The following is a 27,646-nucleotide window of genomic DNA, read 5'->3' as shown; positions in this document are numbered from 1 at the left end:
GGTACAAAATTTACCTTCATTCTATCTTTCCCCAGTCTTTCACACTTCCAGTCTTTGCCGGCAGAGTCAACTTTTTAAAAACACCAATTTCATTACATCTTGTCCTATGCTTAAAAAGCACAAAATAAAATCCAAACTCCTTGATTTATTGTGAAAAATTTACCTTTTTAGCCTCATCTTCCGCCACTTTCTATTATATAACTATGCTCTGCTATGAATGCTTCAAACACTTTTTGAACTTTAGTACTCCAGCGTATAATGTTCCTTCTGCCTCAAATACTCTTTCCCCCCTCCTTTACACACACAAAAAGTCTTATTAGTCACTTAAAATCTAGTTTGGAAATCTATTTTTCTGTGAAATCTTCCCTGACCTCCCTGAGAAAATTAATTGCCATTCCTCTGTGTTCCTTAATATTTTGTATGTTCCTCTGCTTTTGCACGTACAGATGGAATTGCATCTGTTTATCCCTTTATCTCTCACTAAACTAGGAACTCTTCAAAAGCAGGTCTTATCCATCTTTTTGACCCCAAAGTCTGCCTGCATATAGAAGGCACCCAGTAAAGGTTTATTGAGTTGAATTTATCTGGGTGCATCCAAACAGAACAAATTTTAAAAGAAATGGTGGGACTTCCCTGGTGGTCCAGTGGGTAAGACTCTGTGCTCCCAATGCAGGGGGCCTGGGTTCAGTCCCTGGTGGGGAACTAGATCCTGCATGCCTGCCCCAAATAAGATTCTGCGGGCCGCAACGAAGATCCCATGTGTCACAGCAAAGATCCCATGTGCAGCAACTAAGACCCAGCACAGCCTAAATAAATAAATAAATAAATAAAAATAAATCTAAAAGAAATGGGAGGAAGCTTTTTAGCAATTTCAGGAGATGGACACCAGAAGCAAAAAAAGCAGTCTGTGAAAATGTACAATTAGGACCTATCAAAGAAATCTATTGTATATTATTTATGAATTGCTTCAAAAAGGCTTTGAGGCAGCCATTTTTGTGTTGGAAGCTGTTGTCTGCAAAGGCAGTACTTTTGGTTTATTCAAGCAGAACATATGTTGATAAAAAGAAAAGTGAATACTCTAGCACATTATAAATAATACCATTTCAAATTAAGAAGTCCCTAGTTTGTAACTGCCCTAGTGGCAGAGGCCATGTATATAAAATGCATTAGTTTTTACATAGCACCTAGCTTAAATATACACAAAGTCTTAAATATACACAAAGTCTTAAATGATTTTTGACACAACAGTGATTTTGATCATCTGTGACTGAATCTATAGTCATTTGCAATTGAAGTAGGGGATGTGGTAATTACCCATTTTTATTCCTTAGCGTGAATAAATAAACCAGATAAATCTCATTCCTCTCAGAACTCCTCCCTCCAAAAATACTTTTTAGCAAGGTGATTATTCTAATGTCTGTCTTTCTCACATGAATTAGGTAGCAATCAAAGTTTTATTTCACCTCACTTTGTAATTTCAAAAACTAATGAGGATGATGATAATGTTTTAAAAATTCAGTTGCATTACTGTTGCTGGTTTTTTAAACGCTAATGGTGATGATTACTGTGGTGACTTTTCCTGTCTCCCTGAACCCTAGCCTAGCACTAATCGAGCTTTGATCAGTAACCACAGTAATAACAGTAGTACAGTTTGAAAAGTTTAGCAGTTGAGAACTTATTATCATTCAGTAGAATGGTGGGATGAGGTGGGGGGGTGCAGATTTTGATCTTCCAGAGTATTTCTGTTTGTTAATATTTTCTTTCTCTCTTTTTGTTATTAATAGTGGTCTGGTAATACTTTTCCTTACCATTTGGTGATATCTTTTAATGGTCCAGATGAGTGAGTCGACATCTCAAGAGGAACCCAAACCTGCTCAGGTACCTGGTCTACATAGGTTTCTAACCATTTAGCCATGAGAGGATTTGAGATTCAACATTTTTGGGAAAATTGAGATGCAATATCATATTCTATCATTAAATTATTTCTCTTTTTAGTTGAATTTTTCTGTATCAAGTTTTGACAAAAATGGGGTCAACTAATAGTTGAGTCACAGTGGCCTGCTTCCAGTTGCTTTGTATTCTTTATACCTAACAAGTCTGTTACTGTTTGAGTTTGCTAATGCAGCTACTTTATGTGATTTTATTTGGTATGATGTTTACTCATTATGTGAATTGTTTTACATAAAAAGCTTGCTACACTAGAGTATAAAATGTTAGTTTTATTTCCGGCTCCTGTTGGATACCATTTACTAACACTATTTCCACTTCAGGAAAATGGAAAAGAAGACAAAGAAAGGAACCAGGAAGCAACTGAAGTAAAAGAACCTATTAAGGTAGAGTTTTCATGAGTAATCAGATGTTAATGCTTGAGAGTAAACTGGAGAAATTAATTTTCTTACGAAGAAAAAAAAGGAAAAGATGTGGGTATTCAAAAAGATAAAATGGCAAATGGGAAAAAACAAACCCTTGTTGATCATTAAGCTGATTCATTTGAGTCAGTTGCAGAAAACTTCCATTGACAGGTAAATTATTTGTGAAGAGCTATTATGAATTATAAGTAAATAAAATTTACTTTCTAAAATCAGAACTGTTACCCTGAGTACAATAACCACCAGTTTTTAGGGGAACTTCACTATCATTCTGAAAATGTAATCTCCATGTTAATCATTTAAGTAATTTTGTGTTTAAATAAATAGAAGACTTCAATGAGGAAAAATATTTTATAGAAAAGGGGAGGCAAGTGAAAATAGTTATATGGATTCACCATTAAGTTGACTAATGTGAGTCTTAAAGTATTCTATTATCATCCTTTTAAAAGTACATCAACATGAGTACAAAAAGGTATTTTGTCACCATTTATTCATAAAACTAACCTTTACTTTCTTTAATTAAGGTGAAAATGTTTTTCTTTCCACCACAAATGTGGAAGGTGATTCTAATAGTAAAAGAAAACAGCAGCAATTTCAAATGTCCGATTTCACTGTGTTGTGGTCTCAAATTATGTTTCTAGAAAGTATTATATAATTCAAGGATTAATGTACATCTGGAATAATATTCTTAGCATATTACTTTCTTAGCAATAGGAAGATGTGATGACATTCTGAGCCAATGCACTTTATCTTGTAAATGCAGTAAATAGACCGTGATTACTGCTTTGCTTCTAATATATAGCATTAAAGCCTAGCAAAATTAGGGAGGAATGTTTGGTGATTTTTAAAAGGAATTTATGTGCATTCTTTAATTGGGAGAGTTGATGCAACTTTGATGAAAAGCATTTCACTTTTTAATTGGTATTTCTTTTCTCCTTTCAGAGTTCACGGAGTATACCAGACAGTTCGGCATTAGGCACCTGCAGCAATGTGGCAGGAACAGCAGCAAATAAAGTCAAATCCCAAGGTAGAGAACTAGGCTTTCTGCTACACAATAGAATGTAAAACTATTACTAAATTTTAGTTGGGGATGGATTCCTCAAGATTTTGCCTTTTAAAGATATAATCCCAGGAATATTTTAAATGCAGTTTGGGAAATAGTTTAAAATATATTCCCGTCATCTTCTATTGATACTTTGAGGCAAGTTTATAACTATTCATCTTGTACTTAAAGAGAAAATTTAGCTAAGAGAGCTGACTGACACATGGCAGACAACCCATTAATACAAAAATAAAATGAAGAACCCTAGTGATTCAACCTGCCTGTTGTTTTTCTATTTCTTCTTTTTACCTCTGTACTTGACAACACATTTATTCTATTTGACTTCCAGCCCAATCCTTAACCCAAATCCCACATAATTATGCAGGTTGAAAATTTATATGATCAAAAGGCAACAAATAACTGGGCAAGACATTCATGCCTTTCACTACGGTTCTTCTAATTTTAGATACTTAGTGAAATCCTGTATGAGAAAATTTTCACAATATTTAAAATTTAACAATTTCAACTTATATTTTAGTTAATTGAAATTCTTTTCAATTTAGTTTACAACTATTGAGTGTTTAGTATATGCTGGGCTGAACTATAATAATTTTTTTTTAAATAAATTTATTTATTTTATTTATTTATTTTTGGCTGCGTTAGGTCTTCATCGCTGCGCGCGGGCTTTCTCTAGTTGCGGTGAGCGGGGGCTACTCTTCGTTGCGGCAGGCGGGCTTTTCATTGTGGTGGCTTCTCTTGATGCAGGGCACGGGCTGTAGGCGCGCGGGCTTCAGTAGTTGTGGCACGTGGGCTCAGTAGTTGTGGCTCGCGGGCTCCAGAGCGTAGGCTCAGTAGTTGTGGCGCACAGGCTTAGTTGCTCCGCCGCATGTGGGATCTTCCCGGACCAGGGCTCGAGCCCATGTCCTCTGCATTGGCAGGCGGATTCTTAGCCACTGCGCCACTAGGGAAGTCCTAATGATAATTTTTAAAGCATTTTCTAAACTATAAATTGCTAGTTATAACTTGTAGTTGCTTACTTTTCTCCAAAGTGTTTCTCTGTCTTTTAAACTAATTATAAGTATTATTTACTATTCCTTCTTATTAGTAAATATTATATAATACATACACATTAAGAACCAAACTTTTCAGCATTTATTTTGCCTTTATTATAAACTTAGTACTGTTTTCACAGCTTCACTAACTTTTAAAAAGTTTCTTGGCAAGTCCCTCCCTACCTGCCCCCTACCACCAGTTTCTTTTTCTTTTTTTTTTTTTGCATTTGTCAACATTTTTTTTTTTTTTACATCTTTCTTGGAGTATAATTGCTTTACAATGTTGTGTTAGTTTCTGCTGTATAACAAAGTGAATCAGCTATATATATGCATATATCCCCATATCCCCTTCCTCTTGAGCCTCCCTCCCACCCTCCCTATCCCACCCCTCTAGGTGGTCACAAAACACCGAGCTGATCTCCCTGTCCTATGCAGCTGCTTCCCACTAGCTATCTGGTTTACATTTGGTAGTGTATATATGTCATTGCTACTCTCTCACTTCGTCCCAGCTTCCCCTCCCTGCCCCGTGTCCTCAAGTCCATTCTCTACGTCTGCGTCTTTATTCCTGTCCTGCCACTAGGTTCATCAGAACCATTTTTTTTTAGATTCTATATATGTGTGTTAGCATATGGTATTTGTTTTTCTCTTTCTGACTTACTTCACTCTGTATGACAGACTCTAGGTCCATCCACCTCACTACAAATAACTCAATTTCGTTTCTTTTTATGGCTGAGTATTCCACTGTATATACCACCAGTTTCTTGATTTTACTTCCTCCTCACTCCCACCCTTCACCATCACCCCATAAATACACTTTGCCTTTACCATACTCACTTGGGCCAGGTTTATAAATGAACTCTTGTGTTTTAAACATGCCAAACAGAATCGCGATCTAGGTAATTTGCTGTAAATTTAATTAGGTGTTCACTTTAATCAGTTTATGGCCAAATTTGCACCTACAAATCTTCACACATATATTCCAACATGTAATTTATTGCTTCTCTAGAAAACATATCGATCAAGAGTTTATGGTCTTGGGGCTTCCCTGGTGGCGCAGTGGTTGGGAGTCTGCCTGCCAATGCAGGGGACACGGGTTCGAGCCCTGGTCTGGGAGGATCCCACATGCCGCGGAGCGGCTAAGCTCGTGAGCCACAGCTACTGAGCCTGCGCGTCTGGAGCCTGTGCTCCGCCACAAGAGAAGCCGCGACAGTGAGAGGCCCACGCATCGCGATGAAGAGTGGCCCCCGCTCGCCGTAGCTGGAGAGGGCCCTCGCACAGAAACGAAGACCCAACACAGCCAAAAATAAATAAATTAAAAGAAAAGAGTTTATGGTCTTTTCTGTTCTTGTACTTTCAATTTGTTATCACTTTTCAATATATGGTAGAGGGAAATGTGTTTTGTTTGTTTAAGTCTATTCATCCCAGTTTATGATATATACTGAAAACATTGCAGTTGCTTGTTGCGATATCAAATGCAATGCAATGTACTTATTTATTCAGTGATCAGTCACTGTTAATCCTAACATTTCTAAATCTCCCTTTGTAAATACGTGTGTGTGTTTGTGTGTGTGTGTGTGTGTGTGTGTAAGAAGTGGGAAGAGGAACTGTTATTTTAGTCTTAACATGTCAAAGGATGTGTCTTTATCCTTGTTATATACTTGTCAAAATTAAAAGGATGTTATCTTGCCAGGCAGCTCCCAGAATACACTCAAATACATATCTTTGCATAGAAAATATTGTGGTTAAATGTACCATGTGAATTCCTCATTTCTTTCCCTGGTTATTGTATTTTTTAGGATATGAGCTTAACTTGTGTTTTGAGAAATCTTATTTCTTTTTTATTAATTTGCTCAGTTTTATTCTTATTACACAGCCCTAAGTTTAAAAACGTTTTGTAGGAAAATGCCTTTTCCTATAGCTATTGAATTTTAATTACAATAGTGTTTAATAGTGCTTCTTTTCCTCCTCCTTTCATAGTAGTTATTCTACATTATGTACAAATGGTAAGAAATTCTGGCAAGACCAAGACAGCTGAGTTTCAGACAGGACCTGTGTTTAAAGGGAACATCACACATCTCTTAAGTAGCCCTGCTGCGTCAATTTTCACCAGTTTAATCAGCAGCCAGTCCCTGTAACGTTATATGCCTTCTGTGAAGAAAGAGTCTGTTAAAGCTTATTATAATGTGGGTTATAATTCATTCCTATTTATGTCCTTAAATAGGGTTGTACTGAGGCCATGCCCAGCAGTGGGCCATGCACTAAGTGCAGGAAATGATAAAAGTCACTTATAAGATTGGACCTTTCAAAATATGAATAAGGAATTCTTTTGTGTTCCTACTTATTTAGTTGAAAGCATTTGTGCCCATAGTGCCTGAATAGGACTTTGTATGTTAGAAGGTGGATTGATACAGGGGTGAAGGTGTGCATATTGGGAAAGAATGTGAAAGGCTCTTAATTCCACAAGAGTTTAGGAAGACAATCCTGAAAAAGAATTTCAGTGCTTAGCATAGTGCCTGGCACTATGACATCAATAACTATTTATTGAGTGAATATGTAAATGAATCTATCTATCTGTAAAAGGTTTAGGAATGTCCAAGCATAGACCTGCTAAAAAACCCAGTACCTATGTGAAATTATATTCAATTAAACCTCTTAATTTTCCCTTGGGGCAGTGCTGTAATTTATGAATTCAGAGATCACCCAATCAAAAGACAGCTACAGATAGGCTTGTTCAGAATTCTGATGTATTGACCCTGCTATTGCTGTGCCTCCTTTTCTTTTCTTGGTTTTATGGCTCTAAGACAGAAGTGTTTGACCAGAGCTGTAACCAAACACATATCTACTTCCATTCTGCATATCGGTGGGGACAATGCAAGCACGAGGATTATTGCCTAGCAACCTATAATAGCCAAGCGCACTAGAGGAGCACTAGCAGGCTGCAGCAAAGATAAGACAATGCCCTAGTTCATGTGTGAGTTTACTAATGAGCCATGCAGATGGCTAGATATTAAGTTGCTATAAATCTGTAGCACTCCCCTTAAAGCAGGAAGAGGAATATCTGCCTTGGGTTATGCTGGAGAGGTTAAAAGCAAAGAGAGTGCATTAGAACCTGCAGACTTAAACAAAAAAAATTGGTCTCTCTCACACGTATTTAAAATAGAAGTAAAAGTATTGTATATTAATGAGCATTGTGACAAAACAGAATGGAAACACTACCCGCCCACCCCGCAAAAAAAGAGGTTAACTTGTTTACAAATCCAACTGAGAGGTAAGGGAGAGCATTATACTACCCTCCTCATTTCCCCCATATATGAATAAGCCAAGGAGGAAATCAAAACTTGGGAGGGATGTTCATAAATACTATCCACTATTGGACTTAAGACATTCTTTAAATGCAATGTTGGCTTTTCAAGTGCTTTTAAAAATAAACCACTTAATTTTTTTCCTGGTTAGAAAGATGGATACTATGTAGGTAGAATTTTTTTTTAACATCTTTATTAGAGTATAATTGCTTTACAATGGTGTGTTAGTTTCTGCTTTATAACAAAGTGAATCAGTTATACATATACATATGTCCCCATATCTCTTCCCTCTTGCATCTCCCTCCCTCCCACCCTCCCTATCCCACGCCTCTAGGTGGTCACAAAGCACCGAGCTGATCTCCCTGTGCTATGCGGCTGCTTCCCACTAGCTATCTGTTTTACATTTGGTAGTGTATATATGTCCATACCACTCTCTCACTTTGTCTCAGCTTACCCTTCCCCCTCCCCATATCCTCAAGTCCGTTCTCTAGTAGGTCTGCATCTTTATTCCCGTCTTGCCTCTAGGTTCTTCTGACCATTTTCTTTCTTTATTTATTTTTTTAGATTCCATATATATGTGTTAGCATACGGTATTTGTTTTTCTCTTTCTGACTTACTTCACTCTGTATGACAGTCTCTAGGTCCATCCACCTCACTACAAATAACTCAGTTTCGTTCCTTTTTATGGCTGAGAAATATTCCATTGTATATATGTGCTACATCTTCTTTATCCGCTCATCTTTGATGGACACTTAGGTTGCTTCCATGTCCTGGCTATTGTAAATAGAGCTGCAATGAACATTTTGGTACATGACTCTTTTTGAATTTTGGTTTTCTCAGGGTATATGCCCAGTCGTGGGATTGCTGGGTTGTATGGTAGTTCTATTTTTAGTTTTTTAAGGAACCTCCATACTGTTCTCCATAGTGGCTGTATCAATTTACATTCCCACCGACAGTGCAAGAGGGTTCTCTTTTCTCCACACCCTCTCCAGCATTTATTGTTTGTAGATTTTTTGATCATGGCCATGCTGACCAGTGTGAGATGATATCTCATTGTAATTTTGATTTTCATTTCTCTAATGATTAATGATGTTGAGCATTCTTTCATGTGTTTGTTGGCAATTGTATATCTTCTTTGGAGAAATGTCTATTTAGGTCTTCTGCCCATTTTTGGATTGGGTTGTTTGTTTTTTTGATATTGAGCTGCATGAGTTGCTTGTATGTTTTGGAGATTAATCCTTTGTCAGTTGCTTCATTTGTAAATATTTTCTCCCATTCTGAGGGTTGTCTTTTCGTCTTGTTTATGGTTTCCTTTGCTGTGCAAAAGCTTTTAAGTTTCATTAGGTCCCACTTGTTTATTTTTGTTTTTATCTCCATTTCTTTAGGAGGTGGGTCAGAAAGGATCTTGCTGTGATTTATGTCATAGAGTGTTCTGCCTATGTTTTCCTCTAAGAGTTTGATGGTGTCTGGCCTTACATTGAGGTCTTTAATCCATTTTGAGTTTATTTTTGTATATGGTGTTAGGGAGTGTTCTAATTTCATTCTTTTACATGTAGCTGTCCAGTTTTCCCAGCACCACTTATTGAAGAGGCTGTCTTTTCTCCACTGTATATTCTTGCCTCCTTTATCAAAGATAAGGTGACCATATGTGCGTGGGTTTATCTCTGGGCTTTCTATCCTGTTCCATTGATCTATATTTCTGTTTCTGTGCCAGTACCATACTGTCTTGATTACTGTAGCTTTGTAGTATAGTCTGAAGTCAGGGAGCCTGATTCCTCCAGCTCCATTTTTCTTTCTCAAGATTACTTTGGCTATTCGGGGTCTTTTGTGTTTCCATACAAATTGTGAAACTTTTTGTTCTAGTTCTGTGAAAAATGCCATTGGTAGTTTGATAGGGATTGCATTGAATCTGTAGATTGCTTTGGGTAGTAGAGTCATTTTCACAATGTTGATTCTTCCAATCCAAGAACATGGTATATCTCTCCATCTATTTGTATCATCTTTAATTTCTTTCATCAGTGTCTTATAATTTTCTGCATACAAGTCTTTTGTCTCCTTAGGTAGGTTTATTCCTAGATATTTTATTCTTTTTGTTGCAATGGTAAATGGGAGCGTTTTCTTAATTTCACTTTCAGATTTTTCATCTTTAGTGTATAAGAATGCAAGTGATTTCTGTGCATTAATTTTGTATCCTGCTACTTTACCACATTCATTGATTAGGTCTAGTAGTTTTCTGGTAGCATCTTTAGGATTCTCTATGTATGGTATCATGTCATCTGCAAACAGTGACAGCTTTACTTCTTCTTTTCCAATTTGGATTCCTTTTATTTCTTTTTCTTCTCTGATTGCTGCGGCTAAAACTTCCAAAGCTATGTTGAATAATAGTGGTGAGAGTGGGCAACCTTGTCTTGTTCCTGATCTTAGTGGAAATGGTTTCAGTTTTTCACCATTGAGGATGATGTTGGCTGTGGGTTTGCCATATATGGCCTTTATTATGTTGAGGAAAGGTCCATCTATGCCTACTTTCTGGAGGGTTTTTATCATAACTGGGTATTGAATTTTGTCAAAAGCTTTCTCTGCATCTATTGAGTTGATCATATGGTTTTTCTCCTTCAATTTGTTAATATGGTGTATCACGTTGATTGATTTGCGTATATTGAAGAATCCTTGCATTCCTGGGATAAACCCCATTTGATCATAATGTATGATCCTTTTAATGTGCTGTTGGATTCTGTTTGCTAGTATTTTGTTGAGGATTTTTGCATCTATGTTCATCAGTGATATTGGCCTGTAGTTTTCTTTCTTTGTGACATCTTTGTCTGATTTTGGTATCAGAGTGATGGTGGCCTCGTAGAATGAGTTTGGGAGTGTTCCTCCCTCTGCTATATTTTGGAAGAGTTTTAGAAGGATAGGTGTTAACTCTTCTCTAAATGTTTGATAGAATTCGCCTGTGAAGCCATCTGGTCCTGGGCTTTTGTGTGTTGGAAGATTTTTAATCACAGTTTCAATTTCACTGCTTGTGATTGGTCTGTTCGTATTTTCTATTTCTTGCTGGTTCAGTCTCGGAAGGTTGTGCATTTCTAAGAATTTGTCCATTTCTTCCAGGTTGTCCATTTTATTGGCATAGAGTTGCTTGTAGTAATCTCTCATGATCCTTTGTATTTCTGCAGTGTCAGTTGTTACTTCTCCTTTTTCATTTCTAATTCTATTGATTTGAATCTTCTCCCTTTTTTTCTTGATGAGTCTCGCTAATGGTTTATCAATTTTGTTTATCTTCTCAAAGAACCAGCTTTTAGTTTTATTGATCTTTGCTATCATTTTCTTCATTTCTTTTTCATTTATTTCTGATCTGATCTTTATGATTTCTTTCCTTCTGCTAACTTTGGGATTTTTTTATTCTTCTTTCTCTAATTGCTTTAGGTGTAAGGTTAGGTTGTTTATTTGAGATGTTTCTTGTTTCTTAAGGTAGGCTTGTATAGCTAAAAACTTCCCTCTTAGAACTGCTTTTGCTGCATCCCATAGGTTTTGGGTCGTTGTGTTTTCATTGTCATTTGTTTCTAGGTATTTTTTGATTTCCTCTTTGATTTCTTCACTGATATCTTGGTTATTAAGTAGTGTGTTGTTTAGCCTCCATGTGTTTGTATTTCTTACAGATTTTTTCCTGTAATTGATATCTAGTCTCATAGCGTTGTGGTCAGAAAAGATACTTGATGTGATTTCAATTTTCTTAAATTTACCAAGGCTTGATTTGTGACCCAAGATATGATCTATCCTGGAGAATGTTCCATGAGCACTTGAGAAGAATGTGTATTCTGTTGTTTTTGGATGGAATGTCCTGTAAATATCAATTAAGTCCATCTTGTTTAATGTATCATTTAAAGCTTGTGTTTCCTTATTTATTTTCATTTTGGATGATCTGTCCATTGGTGAAAGTGGGGTGTTAAAGTCCCCTACTATTATTGTGTTACTGTCGATTTCCCCTTTTATGGCTGTTAGTATTTGCCTTATGTATTGAGGTGCTCCTATGTTGGGTACCTAAATATTTACAATTGTTATATCTTCTTCTTGGATTGATCCCTTGATCATGATGTAGTGTCCTTCTTTGTGTCTTGTAATAGTCTTTGTTTTAAAGTCTATTTTGTCTGATATGAGAATTGCTACTCCAGCTTTCTTTTGATTTCCATTTGCATGGAATATCTTTTTCCATCCCCTCACTTTCAGTCTGTATGTGTCCCTAGGTCTGAAGTGGGTCTCTTGTAGACAGCATATATATGGGTCTTGTTTTTGTATCCATTCAGCCAGTCTATGTCTTTTGGTTGGAGCATTTAATCCATTTACATTTAAGGTAATTATCGATATGTATGTTCCTATTACCATTTTCTTAATTGTTTTGGGTTTATTATTGTAGGTCTTTTCCTTCTCTTGTGTTTCCTGCCTAGAGAAGTTCCTTTAGCATTTGTTGTAAAGCTGGTTTGGTGGTGCTGAATTCTCTTAGCTTTTGCTTGTCTGTAAAACCTTTTAATTTCTCCGTCAAATCTGAATGAGATCCTTGCTGGGTAGAGTAATCTTGGTTGTCGGTTTTTCCCTTTCATCACTTTAAATATGTCCTGTCATTCCCTTCTGGCTTTCAGAGTTTGTGCTGAAAGATCAGCTGTTAACCTTATGGGGATTCCCTTGTATGTTATTTGTTGCTTTTCCCTTGCTGCTTTTAATATTTGTTCTTTGTATTTAAGTTTTGATAGTTTGATTAATATGTGTCTTGGCGTGTTTCTCCTTGGATTTATCCTGCGTGGGACTCTCTGTGCTTCCTGAACTTGATTAACTATTTCCTTTCCCATATTAGGGAAGTTTTCAACTATAATCTCTTCAAATATTTTCTCAGTCCCTTTCTTTTTCTCTTCTTCTTCTGGGACCCCTATAATTCGAATGTTGGTGCGTTTAATGTTGTCCCAGAGGTCTCTGAGACTGTCCTCTATTCTTTTCATTCTTTTTTCTTTATTCTGCTCTGCAGTAGTTATTTCCACTATTTTATCTTCCAGGTCACTTATCCGTTCTTCTGCCTCAGTTATTCTGCTATTGATCGCTTCTAGAGAAATTTAAATTTCATTTATTGTGTTGTTCATCTCTGTTTGTTTGCTCTTTAGTTCTTCTAGGTCCTTGTTAAACGTTCCTTGTATTTTCTCCATTCTATTTCCAAGATTTTGGATCATCTTTACTATCATTATTCTGAATTCTTTTTCAGGTAGACTGCCTATTTCCTCTTCATTTGTTAGGTCTGGTGGGTTTTTGCCTTGCTCCTTCATCTGCTGTGTGTTTCTCTGTCTTCTCATTTTGCTTAACTTACTATGTTTGGGGTCTCCTTTTCGCAGGCTGCAGGTTCGTAGTTTCCATTGTTTTTGTTGTCTGTCCCCAGTGGCTAAGGTTGGTTTAGTGGGTTGTGTAGGCTTCCTGGTGGAGGGGACTAGTGCCTGTGTTCTGGTGGATGAGGCTGGATCTTGTCTTTCTGGTGGGCAAGTCCACATCTGGTGGTGTGTTTTGGGGTGTCTGTGGCCTTATTATGATTTTAGGCAGCCTCTCTGCTAATGGGTGGGGTTGTGTTCCTGTCTTGCTAGTTGTTTGGCATAGGGTGTCCTGCACTGTAGCCTGCTGGTCGTTGAGTGAAGCTGGGTCTTGGCGTTGAGATGGAGATCTCTGGGAGATTTTCGCCGTTTGATATTACGTGGAGCTGGGAGGTCTCTTGTGGACCAGTGTCCTGAACTTGGCTCTCCCACCTCAGTGGCACAACCCTGACGCCTGGCTGGAGCACCAAGAGCCTGTCCCCCACACGGCTCAGAATAAAAGGGAGAAAAAAAAGAAAGAAAGAAAGAAGAAGATAAAATAAAATAAAGTAAAATAAAATAAAGTTATTAAAATAAAAAATAATTATTAAGAAAAAAAAATTTTTTTAAGTAATAAAAAAAAAAAAACAGACAGACAGAACCCTAGGACAAATGGTAAAAGCAAAGCTATACAGACAAAATCACACACAGAAGCATACACATACACACTCACAAAAAGAGAAAAAGGGGAAAAAATATATATATCGTTGCTCCCAAAGTCCACCTCCTCAATTTGGGATGATTCGCTGTCTATTCAGGTATTCCACAGATGCAGGGTACATCAAGTTGATTGTGGAGATTTAATCCTCCGCTCCTGCTGGGAGAGATTTCCCTTTCTCTTCTTTGTTTGCACAGCTCCCGGGGTTCAGCTTTGGATTTGGACCCACCTCTGCGTATAGGTCACCTGAGGGCGTCTGTTCTCCGCTCAGACAGGACGGGGTTAAAGGAGCAGCTGATTCGGGGGCTCTGGCTCGCTCCAGCCGTGGAGAGGGAGGGGTACGGATGTGGGGCGAGCCTGCGGCGGCAGAGGCCAGCGTGACGCTGCAGCAGCCTGAGGCGCGCCATGTGTTCTCCTGGGGAAGTTGTCTCTGAATCACGGGACCCTGGCAGTGGCGGGCTGCACAGGCTCCCGGGAGGGGCGGTGTGGATAGTGACCTGTTCTTGCACACAGGCTTCTTGGTGGCTGCAGCAGCAGCCTTAGCGTCCCATGCCCGTCTCTGGGGTCCGCGCTGATAGCCGCGGCTCGCGCCTGTCTCTGGAGCTCCTTTAAGCGGCGCTCTTAATCCCCTCTCCTCGCGCACCAGGAAACAAAGAGGCAAGAAAAAGTCTCGTCTCTTCGGCAGCTCCAGACTTTTTCCCGGACTCCCTCCCGGCTAGCTGTGGCGCACTAGCCCCCTTCAGGCTGTGTTCACGCCGCCAACCCCAGTCCTCTCCCTGGGATCCGACCGAAGCCCGAGCCTCAGCTCCCAGCCCCCGCCCGCCCCGGCAGGTGAGCAAACAAGCCTCTCGGGCTGGTGAGTGCTGGTCGGCACCAATCCTCCATGTGGGAATCTCTCCGCTTTGCCCTCCGCACCCCTGTGGCTGCGCTCTCCTCCGTGGCTCCGAAGCTCCCCCCCTCCGCCACTCGCAGTCTCTGCCCGCGAAGGGCCTTCCTAGTGTGTGGAAACCTTTCCTCCTTCACAGCTCCCTCCCACTGGTGCAGGTCCTGTCCGTATTCTTAGTCTGTTTTTTCTTTTTTCTTTTACCTTACCCAGGTACGTGGGGAGTTTCTTGCCTTTTGGGAGGTCTGAGGTCTTCTGCCAGCGTTCAGTAGGTGTTCTGTAGGAGTTGTTCCACATGTAGATGTATTTCTGATGTATTTGTGGGGAGGAAGGTGATCTCCGCATCTTACTCTTCCGCCATCTTGAAGCTCCACCTGCAGGTAGAATTTAAAAGTATTCTTCAGAGTACTCTCAAAGCTAAGAAAGGAATTTTAATAAATAAAAAGAATTTAAAAATATTTATGGATAGCCTCCCCCAAAATGAGAATGAATAAATACATTGCAATGCAGTCATATAATGAAATATTATGAAGCAGTGAAAAACGAACACACTGGAGCTGCAGTTATCAATATAGATGAATTTCATAAACGTAATATTAAGTATTTAAAAGGTCACAGAATACACATGATATGAAATCATTTTTATAGAAATTAAAAACAAGAACAATATTATATTACTTATATATAATATATACAAATGCAGAAAAATGATAAACGTGAAATTCCGAATAGTGTTTCTATCAAAGTAGGGGTATTTGAGAGGCTTTAATATACAGGTATTTTTTTTCTTAAGCTAAGAGTAGCTATATGGCTACTTATATCATCATTATACTTACAGGTCTTAAATATTTCATAATAAATAAAATTTAAAAAAACACTGCTCTGAGTTGTGGAGGTTCTGGTCTCTTACCCTTTTATTGCACTCGTACTATTTATTGAGAGTTATTAATGATTGAAGCATGGCTCAGTAACTGCTTTCTGGTTATGTTAAAAACAATGAGTATGGGGACTTCCCTGGCCACCCAGTGGTTAGGACTTCGCCTTCCAATGCAGAGCTAAGATCCCAAATGCCTCGTGGTCAAAAAACCAAAACGTAAAACAGAAGCAGTATTGTAACAAATTCAATAAAGACTTTAAAAGTGGTCCACATTAAAAAAAAAAATCTTTAAGAAAATAATGAGTATCAAAATAATTTACATATCTATTTCTTCTTTTCTCCTGAATCCACGAAGTAATAGAGGCAAAGAACTTTAACAGTGTATGGCCCTAATCCTATTGTGGTTCAGTTGGACATTAATATTTTTTCAGTGGAGAGAAGCAAATTGACTAGTAGATAATATTTGAAAGACCTGGAACTACTTCATCTCCATGGCCATACCAGAAAAAACCTTAAGATTCTTACTAAGTTTTTCATTCCAATCACCTCAGCAATCGTGGCTGTAGAAAAAAACATCTGAGAGCTTATTGTTCAGAACCTGAACTAGCTAGGTCCTGGGAACCTAATTATATTTCTATTATATATTAACAACAAACAATTAGAAAATGAAAATTTTAAAATACAATTTTAATGGCATAAAAAGCACTAAATATCTCAAAATAAATCTAACCAAAAATGAACAAAACCTGTACACTGAAACTATAAAACGTTGTTAAAAGAAATTAAAGAAGACCTAAATAAATGAAAAAATATACTTATTCATGAATTAGAAGACTTAATATTGTTAAGAAAGTAGTGCTACCTCGACTGACCTCTAGATGCAGTGTAATTCTAGCAAAAATTTGTGCAGGGTTCTGTATATGTGTCTGTGTGTATATAAAATAATTTGATTCTAAAATTTATGTAGAAATGCAAAAGACCCAGAAAAGCCAAGGAAATCTTGAAGAACAACAAAGCTGTGGGATTTATATTACTAAATATCAACATTTATAATTAAGTTACAGAAATTAGGACAGTAGGACATTGACATAAGGATAGACAAATAAGCCAATGAAATAGAGTCCAGTTGAAAGTCCTGTATTGAAAACAGGAGGTGTTTTCAGTAATGATGCCAAAATGGAAAATATGTATTTTTGAGTTCTACCTCACCCCACACATGCAAATAAATTCTACATGTATTGTAGATATAAATGTGAGTGATAAAACAGTAAGTAATTTTAGAAGATAACAGGAGAATATTGTCATGATTTGCTAATATTCTGTTGAAGATTTACATCTATATTCATAAGGAATAGTAGTCTGAAATTTTCTTTTCATGTGGTGTCCTTATCTGGCTTTGGTATCATATCTATGCTGGCCTCATAGAATGAGTTAGAAACTGTTATGTCCTCTTCAATTTGGGGGGAGGAGTGTTGTAAGGATAGGTTTTAATTCTTTAAATGTTTGATTAAATTCACTGGTGAAGCCATCTGGTCCAGGACTTTTCTTTCTTGTGAGGGTTTTGATTACTAATTTAATCTCTTTACTTGTTATGGGTCTGTTAAGATTTTCTATTTCTTTTTGAGTCAGTTTAGATACTTTTTATGTATTTTTTGTCCATTTATTCTAGGTTATCCTTTTTATCTCTGTGAGATTGGTGGTAATATTCCCACTTTCATTTCTTATATTAGTTTTTTTGTGTCTTCACTCTTTTTCTCTTTGCCAGTCTAGCAATTTGTCAATTATGTTGATCTTTTCAAATAACCAACTTTTGGTTTCATTGATTTTCTCTGCTGTTTTTATAGTCTCTATTTTGTTTATCTCCACTCTAATCTTTATTATTTCCTTCCTTCTGTTAGTTTTAGGTTTATTTTACTCTTCTTTTTCTAGTCCTTGAGGTGTAAACTTAGATTATTGATTTGAGATTTTTCTTCTTTTTTTTTTTTTTTAAATGGTAACTATAGAGGGAAGACTGAGAATGAAAGTGAAGGATCTTTTTTTTTTTTTTTTTTATTCACTTATTTATTTATTTTTGGCTGTGTTGGGTCTTCGTTTCTGTGCGAGGGCCTTCCCCATCTGCGGCAAGCGGGGGCCACTCCTCATCGTGGTACGCGGGACCCTCACTATCGCGGCCTCTCCCGTTGCGGAGCACAGGCTCCAGACGCGCAGGCTCAGTAGTCGTGGCTCATGGACCCAGTTGCTCCGCGGCATGTGGGATCCTCCCAGACCAGGGCTTGAACCCGTGTCTCCTGCATTGGCAGGCAGACTCTCAACCACTGCGCCACCAGGGAAGCCCCAGAGATTTTCCTTCTTTTTTAATGTAGTCACTTAACAGCTATAAATTTCCCTCTGAGCATTGCTTTCACTGCATCCCATAAGTTTTGGTATACTGTGTTTCCATTTTCATTCATCTCTAAGTATGTTCTAATTTCCCTTGTGATTTCTTCTTTAACCCATTGGTTGATTACAAGTGTGTTTTTTAATCCCACAGATTTCTCCTATATCTTCAAAGAAGACACTTTGTATGATATTTATATTTTTAAATCTATTAGGATTTGTTTTGTGGCCTAACATATAGTCTATCCTGGAGGATGTCCCATGTGCACTTGAGCAGAATGTGTATTCTACTGTTGTTGGGTGGAATATTCAGTATAGATCTGTTAGAGCTGGATTTTTGTTTATGGCATGAAGTATGGGTCCAACTTCATTTTTTTGCATATGGATACCCATTTTTTACAGCACCATTTGCTGAAGAGATAATTTTTTCCCCATTGAATGATCTTGGCACCCTTGGCAAAAGTCAATTGGTCATATATTTATGGGTATATTTCTGCTACAGGCTCATCTTGAATATTTCTTGCCCCAGTCCTAGAATCAGCCATTTTTTCAATGAGTTCTGATTTTTTTAAATTGGAGAATGATATTAGAAACCAAGGTCTGGGGACTTCCCTGGTGGCACAGTGGTTAAGAATCCGCCTGCCAATGAAGGGGGCACGGGTTCGATCCCTGGTCCGGGAAGATCCCACATGCCGCGGAGCAACTAAGCCCGAGCGCCACAACTACTGAGCCTGCACTTTAGAGCCCATGCTCCGCAACAAGAGAAGCCACCGCAATGAGAAGCCTGCGCACCGCAACGAAGAGCAGCCCCTGCTCGCCGCAAATAGGGAAAGCCTGCACGCAGCAACGAAGACCCAATGCAGCCAAAAATAAATAAATAAGTAAATTTAAAATTTCAATCCTATTTAAAAAAAAAAAAAAAAGAAAGAAGCCAGGATCTGAGCACTAGGTTTCCAAGCTCTTGTAATTTTTAAAAATAATATAACTATATTTTTAATTTCCTCTAATTTCTCTGCTCTGAGGATATTAATTACAGCTCTTTTAGAACTCCTTAATTAATAGAACTTCTATTAATGGTGCTTCCTTGGATAGTATTAATCATTGCATTTGTTTAGTCATGGAGATAGTTTTCGTTAAATATTTGGTGATCCTTATGTGTGTGCTTACATTTGCATTTGGGAATCCCTGTTTGCTTTTCTCTGGATGACGTTTCTGTTTTCTGTAGCCTGCTGCCAGTGATTGTGGAGGAGGGGTAAGATATGCAGATTGTGGAGGAGGGGTAAGATATGCAGACAGTGAAGTCTGTCAGCAATTCATTTTCTCTCTGTGTGGAGGCATTATCCTGCCTCTCTTGCCCGAATCCCCTTGTCCCAGTTCAAGGGTGAATGCCTCTGGTGCCTGATGATTAGCTCAAATGGGGATGAAGATACACAAAAAGGTCAGTCATTCCCCTGCTATCCATATCTACATCCTTTAAACTTAGGGTGCCTCAGAGCTGCTCCCAAATTTCACAGTCATCTTCTGGATCTTTTTAGTCTTATAGTTTCTTTAATCAATCTAATCCCATCTACCTTACATTTTTCGGAGACCCTCAAAGTTTCTGAAGGCCCTCTTCATGACTGATTGTTAGCATTCTTTTTTTTTTTGGCTGTGCCGCCTTAGTAGTGGCATCCAGGATCTTCATTGCGACATGAGGACTCTTAGTTGTGGCATGCATGTGGGATCTAGTTGCCCAACCAGGAATCAAACCCAGGCCCCTTGCATTGGGAGCACGGAGACTTACCCACTGGACCACCAGAGAAGTCCTTTTTTTAAAATTAATTTTTATTGGAGTATAGTTGCCTTACAATGTTATGTTAGTTTCTACTGGTTGTTAGCATTTTTATGTTCATATTAAAACACACAAACACACACACACCCTTTTCAATCGTTTCTAGAGATTTTGGTAGGGAGGGCATGTAGGTCCTGACCTCAGTCCACTATCTTGGTCTAAAATCTCCAACATGGAAGAAGTTGGAAATATGAGAGTGGGAAGAAATATATTTATTGGGTTGGCCAAAAGGTTCATTTGGGTTTTTCTGTAACACCTTATGGAAAACCCCGAACGAACTTTTTGGCCAACCCAATACACGTACATGTCTGGTAGACTCTCTTCACTGCCTACTCAGCAGACATTTTCCCACCTTTTGTCTGCCAGTGGAGCTTCAATTTTGTAGCAGGTGGAAATCACTTGATATCAGAGAATTTGGTCTAAACCCTGACCAAATTTGGTCTGAACCCTGACCAAGGAATAAATTATGATTGATCAAAACTATTCTCAATAACCCTTTTACCTTTACCAGCTATTGGCCTAGGGTGGGCATGTAACCTAATTAGGGCCAATGAAATGTAAAGGAAAGTCTTAGAGTGAGGAGTCTGGGATCTTCTCTTCTTGAATAATAAAACAGAACCTCAAGAAGAGAAAGCTCCTTCATTCTCAATCCTTTTCTCCTGTAAAGAAGTGATGCCTGGAGCTGCAATAGCTATCTTATGATCCTGAGATACAAGCACAAAAAATGAATAAAGAACAATAGAAACATGCTAGGTACTTAATAAAAACACTGAGCTGTTGAATGGCTTCTGATTAAGAAAACAGTAAATGCCCTTATGGTTAAAGTCACTGCTGTCTGATTTTCTGTTACTTTTAGCTGTGTTCGAATATACCATGTAAATGGATGTAAAATAATTTTCTAATAATATTCTAAAGTAACATAGATTAAAATCTACTTCTAATATTTCTTACATTTCAATTTTTGTCCCCTCAGAATTAAACCTGGAGGAGCAGCCAAAAATCTCAACTTGTTCAATAAAGGACTCTAGAATCTCAAAGAATACTGTATTCAGAAAACCTGCAAAAGTGATTTTCAATTTAGATCAAACTACACAGAGTTCAAAGCTAGAACAGTCATGGAAGAAAAATCTTTTTGAAAGACTGCAGGCAAGAGCCCAGGCAATGCAGCAGAAAATCATAGATAAGGAAAATCTGAAGAAGGAACTAGAAAAAAAGGCTGAAGAAAAACTCCCCAGGGATAATTTGGCCAAAGAGTGGTTTAATACTGAAAACATGACACTGAACACTCGTGCATATTTGCTCGACAAACTTCTACCCACCTTAGTTCCTGGAATGGAAAAAATGTTAATGCAAGTGGAAAAGAAGAAGCTTTTGGCAGAAGTTGATATTCCAACCAAGTTTGATCCAATTAACCATTTGGGGGAATACTTAATGAGAAACAACCCTAATTATATCAAAGACTCAGGAATGTCTGGTTATCAGAGGGTGATGAGAAATATCACAGAAGACCTGAAGATATACGTTCCGAACACTACTTACAACAGGTACAGTTTATTGTATTTTTAGTTGATGATCTAGCTCCTTCTGTTGAAAAGCAAGTAGAACAATAACATAATCATACAAATAGGACTTAAAGTAATTTTATAGTTCTTCAAAAAGTATTTATTGAGCTACTACTATGTGCTTCACTATTTATGAGGCACTGTGAAGACTAACAAGGTATATTAAGTAAGTTCCTTGTACTCATGAATTTAGTTATCTCACTAGGATCCCAAATGTATATTTATTTGTTTATTATTTGTCTTCTTGCATTGGAAAGTAAGCTATATGAGAGGAAGGACTTTTTAAAATTTAACTTTTCAGATAGGTAATATGTTCACCTGGTTCAAAAGCTGAAACGTATAAAGTGTTATACGGTGAAAACTTTCTCTCCCATTCTTATCCTCCATCCACGCAGTGCTCCACCTCTGCTATAAATAGCTACTGTTCTTAGTTTTCAATGGATCTTTCCGGAGTTTCTTAGTACATACATAAGCAAATGCAAATATACATTCTTTTTTTTTTTTTTTTTTTTAATTTATTTATTTTTATTTATTTATTTATTTATGGCTGTGTTGGGTCTTCGTTTCTGTGCGAGGGCTTTCTCTAGTTGCGGCAAGTGGGGGCCACTCTTCATCGCAGTGCGCGGGCCTCTCATTATCGCGGCCTTTCTTGTTGCGGAGCACAAGCTCCAGACGTGCAGGCTCAGTAGTTGTGGCTCACGGGCCTAGTTGCTCCGCGGCATGTGGGATCCTCCCAGACCAGGGCTCGAACCCGTGTCCCCTGCATTGGCAGGCAGACTCTCAACCACTGCGCCACCAGGGAAGCCCCTGCAAATATACATTCTTAATTTTCTTCCTTTTATCCAAAGGATGTGAATAAGTTACAAATATTTTCCTCTGTTTTTCACCTGTCATTTATCTTGTGTCATGTAGAGGATTTTTTATTTCTATGTGGTCAGATTTATTTACTTTTATTTTATGGCTTCTGGGCTTTGAGTCATTGTTACATTTCATTTCAAGATGTTAAAAGAATTATCCCATGTTTTCTTCTGGAATTATTTTAATTTTAATTTAAAATATTGATCCATTTAGAATTTATCCTAGTGTAAGATTTAAAATATGTATCCAACTTATTCCTTTTCCAAATGGCTACATAGTTAGCCCAATAACAGTTACTGAATAGTCTATATTTGTTCTTCTTTTCTAATCATTACTGTCCATTCTTGTGTGTTTACTTTTCAATATGAGCTTTAGGATTGATTCATCTACCTGAAAAAAAAGTGGGGGGGGGAGAGAGAACACCAAAAGAAACGTTATAGGAATTTTTATTGAAATAAGATTAAATTTATTCATTATCTTAGGGAAAATCAACATCTTTAATAATGACAAGTGTTTCTATATGAGAATGCTTATCTTTCCATTTGCTCATCTTATTCTGTATCAGTCAATGTTGTCTTAAAGTTGTTAGGAATATCATGAAAGAGTTAAAGTATTTAAAGATGCTTTCTTTGCCGAGATTATCAGAATTAGGGTTTTATCTTCCTCTGGCAAAAATCCAAGATCCATATGTCAACACAAGACAGTTTCAGGCATTTGTAGAATATTCAGAAATCCTAGGGATGCTTTACAGCAGCACAATGTCTATTAACTTAAAGCTTGGATACCCAGCAATCTTAGCAAAAACAGTCCTACTTTTAAATTCTCTGAACTATATCATTGTTTGTGTCGTTCTCAATCCATTAGAGAGCTTTGGAGAAGTCCGTTCATTTTAGGAATGAGAGTTTTCCTTACTTATGCTCAAGAAAAAGGACACATAATATTTTTGTTTGGTTTGTCAAGACTTTATCTTCTGGTGATAATGTTAAAGTGTCTGTTTGACTCAACCTGATCTGAAAATTTTTCATCTGCCTACTTCCCTGGACAAAAAGGGATTCATCTCTGTTTGGTGTCTAAGTACAATAGATAGAGAAGACACTCCTTACTGATTTGGAACAATTTATATAGTGGTAGCCACTTACCTAAAAAATAAAATATCACCGCTATTTGTAAGTTTTACATATGCGGTATACTTTTATTGCTTTCCCTCAGGGAAAGCAGGTATAGAATTGAAGTGGACTATAATTCTTACATGTAAATTTGCAAAACTGATAAGGAGGGTAGGTTTGTGTCATTTTGTTTTTCTTCATATTTTCTTTTCTTTTAGCATCTTTTCCCTCTGATTCTTGATCCCTCCAATTCTTAAGAATGCATATTCTATGTCACTACTGCCTTATTGTGAATTGATAATGAAAAATATTTGCTCTTAAAATAAGATTACAAACTTTTGATAGCTTGATTATGGTGATGGTTACACATATTTATACATGTGTTGAAATTTATACAACTATGCACCAAAAAAGGTTAATTTTACTGTATATATTTTTTTTTAATTAAACATTAAAAAGGAAGTATAGAGAAAGATTATTAATGTTAGAATTTCACACTATTGCAGAGAAGTACACTATTGCACACTATTTTCTATCATATTGCACACTATTGCACACTATATTGCATGCCATTTTCTATCATATCTATATTTCCAACACTGAGCAAAGTATTTGGCATGAGTTGGGCCTCAATAAATATTTGTTAGATGAATGAATTAATAACTTAAATTTATTGAGGAGTCTTCACAGTCAATCAGTATTTATGGCATAATTACTCAGTGCTTAATGTTGAGCCATACCTTATACGAAAAAAATAATACAAAATTTGGTTCTTGTCATGAGGAGCTTATACACTCTAGTTGAGGAAATATGACTAAAACATAGCTAAATTTATCAAAATAGTTGTCCACATAGCACTTTCCCTACTTCCTACACTTTTATCAACCTGTTCGATCTGGTCTTTGTTCCAGGCTCTCTTCAATAAATGTCACTTACCAATATGACAACATTCTCTCTGCTTCTAGGCCCAGTGGAAAGTTTGCAGTCCTCATCTTACTTGACCTCTTAGCAGTGTTCAATTATGTTGGCCATTTCCTCCCTGAAATACTGTTTCCCTTCCTTCCATGATATCATTTTTTACTAGTTTTCCCTCTACCTCTGTTTAATCCTTCTCAGTATCCTTTGCTGGTTCATTCTTTGCTACCTGATCTTCAAATATTAAGGTTCCTTAAGGCATAGTTCTCCTATCACTCCATAATCCATCCCTAGTGCCCTCATTACAACACATGTAACTATCTATTCAGTATCTGCACTTGGATGTTTCCCGAGCATCTCAGTTTCAACAAGTCATTGTCTTAATTGATCATCCATCCAGATTTTTAAGCCAAAACCAGAGGGATCAACCTTGACACTTTCTGCTTCCTCATTGATCACTTCCAGTCAATCATTAAGTCCTGCTGATTTTACCTCCTTCTTTCAAATCTATTCATTTCTGACCCTCCCCACTGCTGTCACCCTAGTCTAAGCTACCATCATCTGTCACCTGCAATATTGCAATAGTCTCCTAATTGTTATGTTTACATCCATTTTGCCCTCTTCCACTCTATCGTTTACCTGTATCTGAAGATTTTTTTAAAGTTTAACGTTTTCACATTTTTCTCCAGTGTGAAACCTTTCAATGGTATCCTTTTATTCTTAGGATAAAAACCAAAATCCTTAACTAGGCCTATACAAACTTTCTTGTATGACCTGGTCTCTGACTTTCTTTCTAGCCCAGGCTCCCACCTCTCTCATTCTCACACTCTATACCCAAGGCATATAGGATTTCTTTCAGTTCTTCAAACATACTATGCTTCTTTCCACTTCAGGATCTTTTCACATGTCGTTACTTCTTCCCCTTCCTCTTTATCTTATCCTACCAGTCCTTCAGAGTTCAGCTCAAATACCACTTCGTCATGAATTTGGGTTGGGATTTTCCCTTATAGGCTCTCTCATTGCATCCTGTGTTTCTTCTTCATTGCACTTATCACAATTGTAATGGTTGTTTCTCCTGCTGTAATGTGAGCAGGAACTACATCTGTCATATTCACCATTGAATCCCCAGCATCTAACACTGTGTCGTGTAAGTAATGCTCAATAAATATTTGTTAAATAAATTAACTGACATATTCTAATCTGGCGTAGAATGATGAAAGTTTTCTTGTTTTTTTTTTAGATACATAAGATTATTTTGAGATATGTCTTAATTTGGAGTAATTGAGTATTTAATTTTGAAATCTCTATGATTAATCATCTGTACTTAAGTAAGAGGCTATAATAAATGTTCTTCATCATTTTATAAAATTCCAAATAGGCCTAATTATTTAGCTGTTCAAATATCATGGATTAACCAGTAACTTAGATTTTTCTTAAGTCATTGAACCTTATGTCAGGAACTTCATTTCATAATAAGCTGTATATTGAATAAACAGAAGAAAATGGGTTAAGTACAATAATTAAGTAGACACATATCATATATGTATTTTTATAGGAATACTCATCACAGGAATAATATGGACATGCTCCAAGAATGGCAAGAAGTCCAATTTAGCTTTGTGAAACTAAGACCATCAGAGCTTAAAAACAAACAAACAAACAAAAGCTGAGTTTATTAACTTGCCAGGCAAAGGAATCTACACCAGTGAAGAATTCACTGGCTAGTTTGCTGAGGGGGAAAATTCTGGAGTTTTTAAGTGTTAGGAAGGGAGCTTTATAGTGGTTATACTTATAACAACTGAAGACGATCACACTGTATATAGGACAGAGTGAGTCCGTAGGTTTGTACATGATTGATTAAAACAAGTTCTATTGTTTAGCAGTCGAGAAAAAGTCTTCCCTTAGGTCTAGTAATGGTCTGGTGTACTGGGGTCACTCAAAGTTCATGGTCCATTACCCACTTAAGCTGGTTAGAACCAGTTTTTATGAAATACAACATTCAGTTTTGCTATAATCTAGGCAAATACTCTGAGTGGAAGATTTTCCTAACGCAGCTTGGATGGATGGATAGGATTTGGATTGTCACAATTAGGGTAAGGAAGCATTTTTACTTCTATTCTTTAATCAGTTAGATTTACACTGTACTTTTCTTTAAAAGAGCTCAAAACACTTGTTAAGATGGCAAAACTGTTTTGTTAGTTAGCTTTTGCTGCATAACAAAATACCTCAAAACTCAGTGGCTTAAATAAACAATCATTTATTTGCTCATGATTTTGGACTGAGCTCATGGCTCATCTCTGATCAACATGGTATCAGTCGGACTCACTCATACATTGCGGTAAAATGGCAATGATAGTCATAGTCATTTGTCTGTTAGTTGGCTGACTGTTGGTAAAAGCAATGGAGGTAACTGGATCATCATCCAGCAGGCTAGCCAAGGCTTATTTCCAAGGTGGTGGTAGAAGTGCTCTTAAGTTCAATAAAAGAGAGCAAACCCCAATGTTTAAGCACTTTTTCTTCCAATTTTATTGTGATATAATTTATAGCACTTTTCAACTTTCTGCTTCCATCATGTTTGCTAATGACCCATCAGCCAAAGCAAGTCACATGGCCACAGACAGACACAAGAGATGCAGAAATAGACTCCAACTCATAATGGGAAAAGCTGCAAAGTTACACTGCATACAGACAGACATGCATACAGGAATGGGAAGAATCTGTGATAATTTTTGCATTTTACCACACTGCAGGTTTTTTTTTCTTTCTGGTCTCCTTAAATGTGGATTTATACTTAGAATCTGCTTACAGATTATGGCTACCCTACACTACCCAAAGTTATGAGTTTTGGATGCTATGGAATTCTGTTGATTAATTTAGATATCCTCTTGAGATAATGCAGGCCACAAAAGAGAAATTTTATTCAGTCCCTCAATGAGTTACCTAGTAAATTAAAAATCCATCTGGGTTATATTTGGAGTCTCATGTGCAGTAGCCCTGAAGCACAAAACTAAGTTTTGTTTCTAAATGTGGGCATTAATAAGAGGGAGGAAATGATGTCTGAACTGAGACCTAAAGGACGTGGAGGATCTAGTCAAACAAAGAGAGGGAGGAAGGCTTTTCAGGCAGATGGAAATAGGACAGAAACTCAATTTTGTTAATCTGTGTTGATTAATACACATGAGAATCTGGAGACACCGAGTACTTATTACACAATATCACTTACTTATCTGTTCCGCAGTGGACCCTAAGCTTTATAATGGCAGAATCCATAGTAGGTGCTCGATAAATGTTTGTGTAATGAGTGAATAAGTAACTGACTTAGTGAGTGAGTGTGAATGAGTGAATAATGAGAAAAAGCTAGAAGAAGGACGCAGACACAGAACAGAGAATCATGCAGAAAAGACAGAAGTTGAGGAGAGTGCTGTATAGACAGGGGA

General features: G+C 37.4%; 1 protein-coding gene across 1 annotated transcript in view; it reads left to right on the top strand.

Annotated features, from left to right (window-relative positions):
- EFCAB5 (EF-hand calcium binding domain 5) overlaps nt 1-27,646 on the top strand; it is a 124,281-nt gene that overhangs the window by 15,007 nt on the left and 81,628 nt on the right. Inside the window, 4 exon segments of the mRNA XM_061175652.1 lie at nt 1,785-1,878; nt 2,271-2,333; nt 3,312-3,396; nt 20,742-21,312. Coding sequence (XP_061031635.1) covers nt 1,828-1,878; nt 2,271-2,333; nt 3,312-3,396; nt 20,742-21,312 — 770 coding nt within the window. The 5' untranslated portion in view covers nt 1,785-1,827.

Source organism: Eubalaena glacialis, chromosome 19 (assembly GCF_028564815.1).
Source record: "Eubalaena glacialis isolate mEubGla1 chromosome 19, mEubGla1.1.hap2.+ XY, whole genome shotgun sequence".
In the NCBI taxonomy this organism is placed as follows: Eukaryota; Metazoa; Chordata; class Mammalia; order Artiodactyla; family Balaenidae; genus Eubalaena; species Eubalaena glacialis.
Note: the sequence above shows the minus strand (reverse complement) of the source record. Positions and strands in the feature narration are given on the sequence as shown.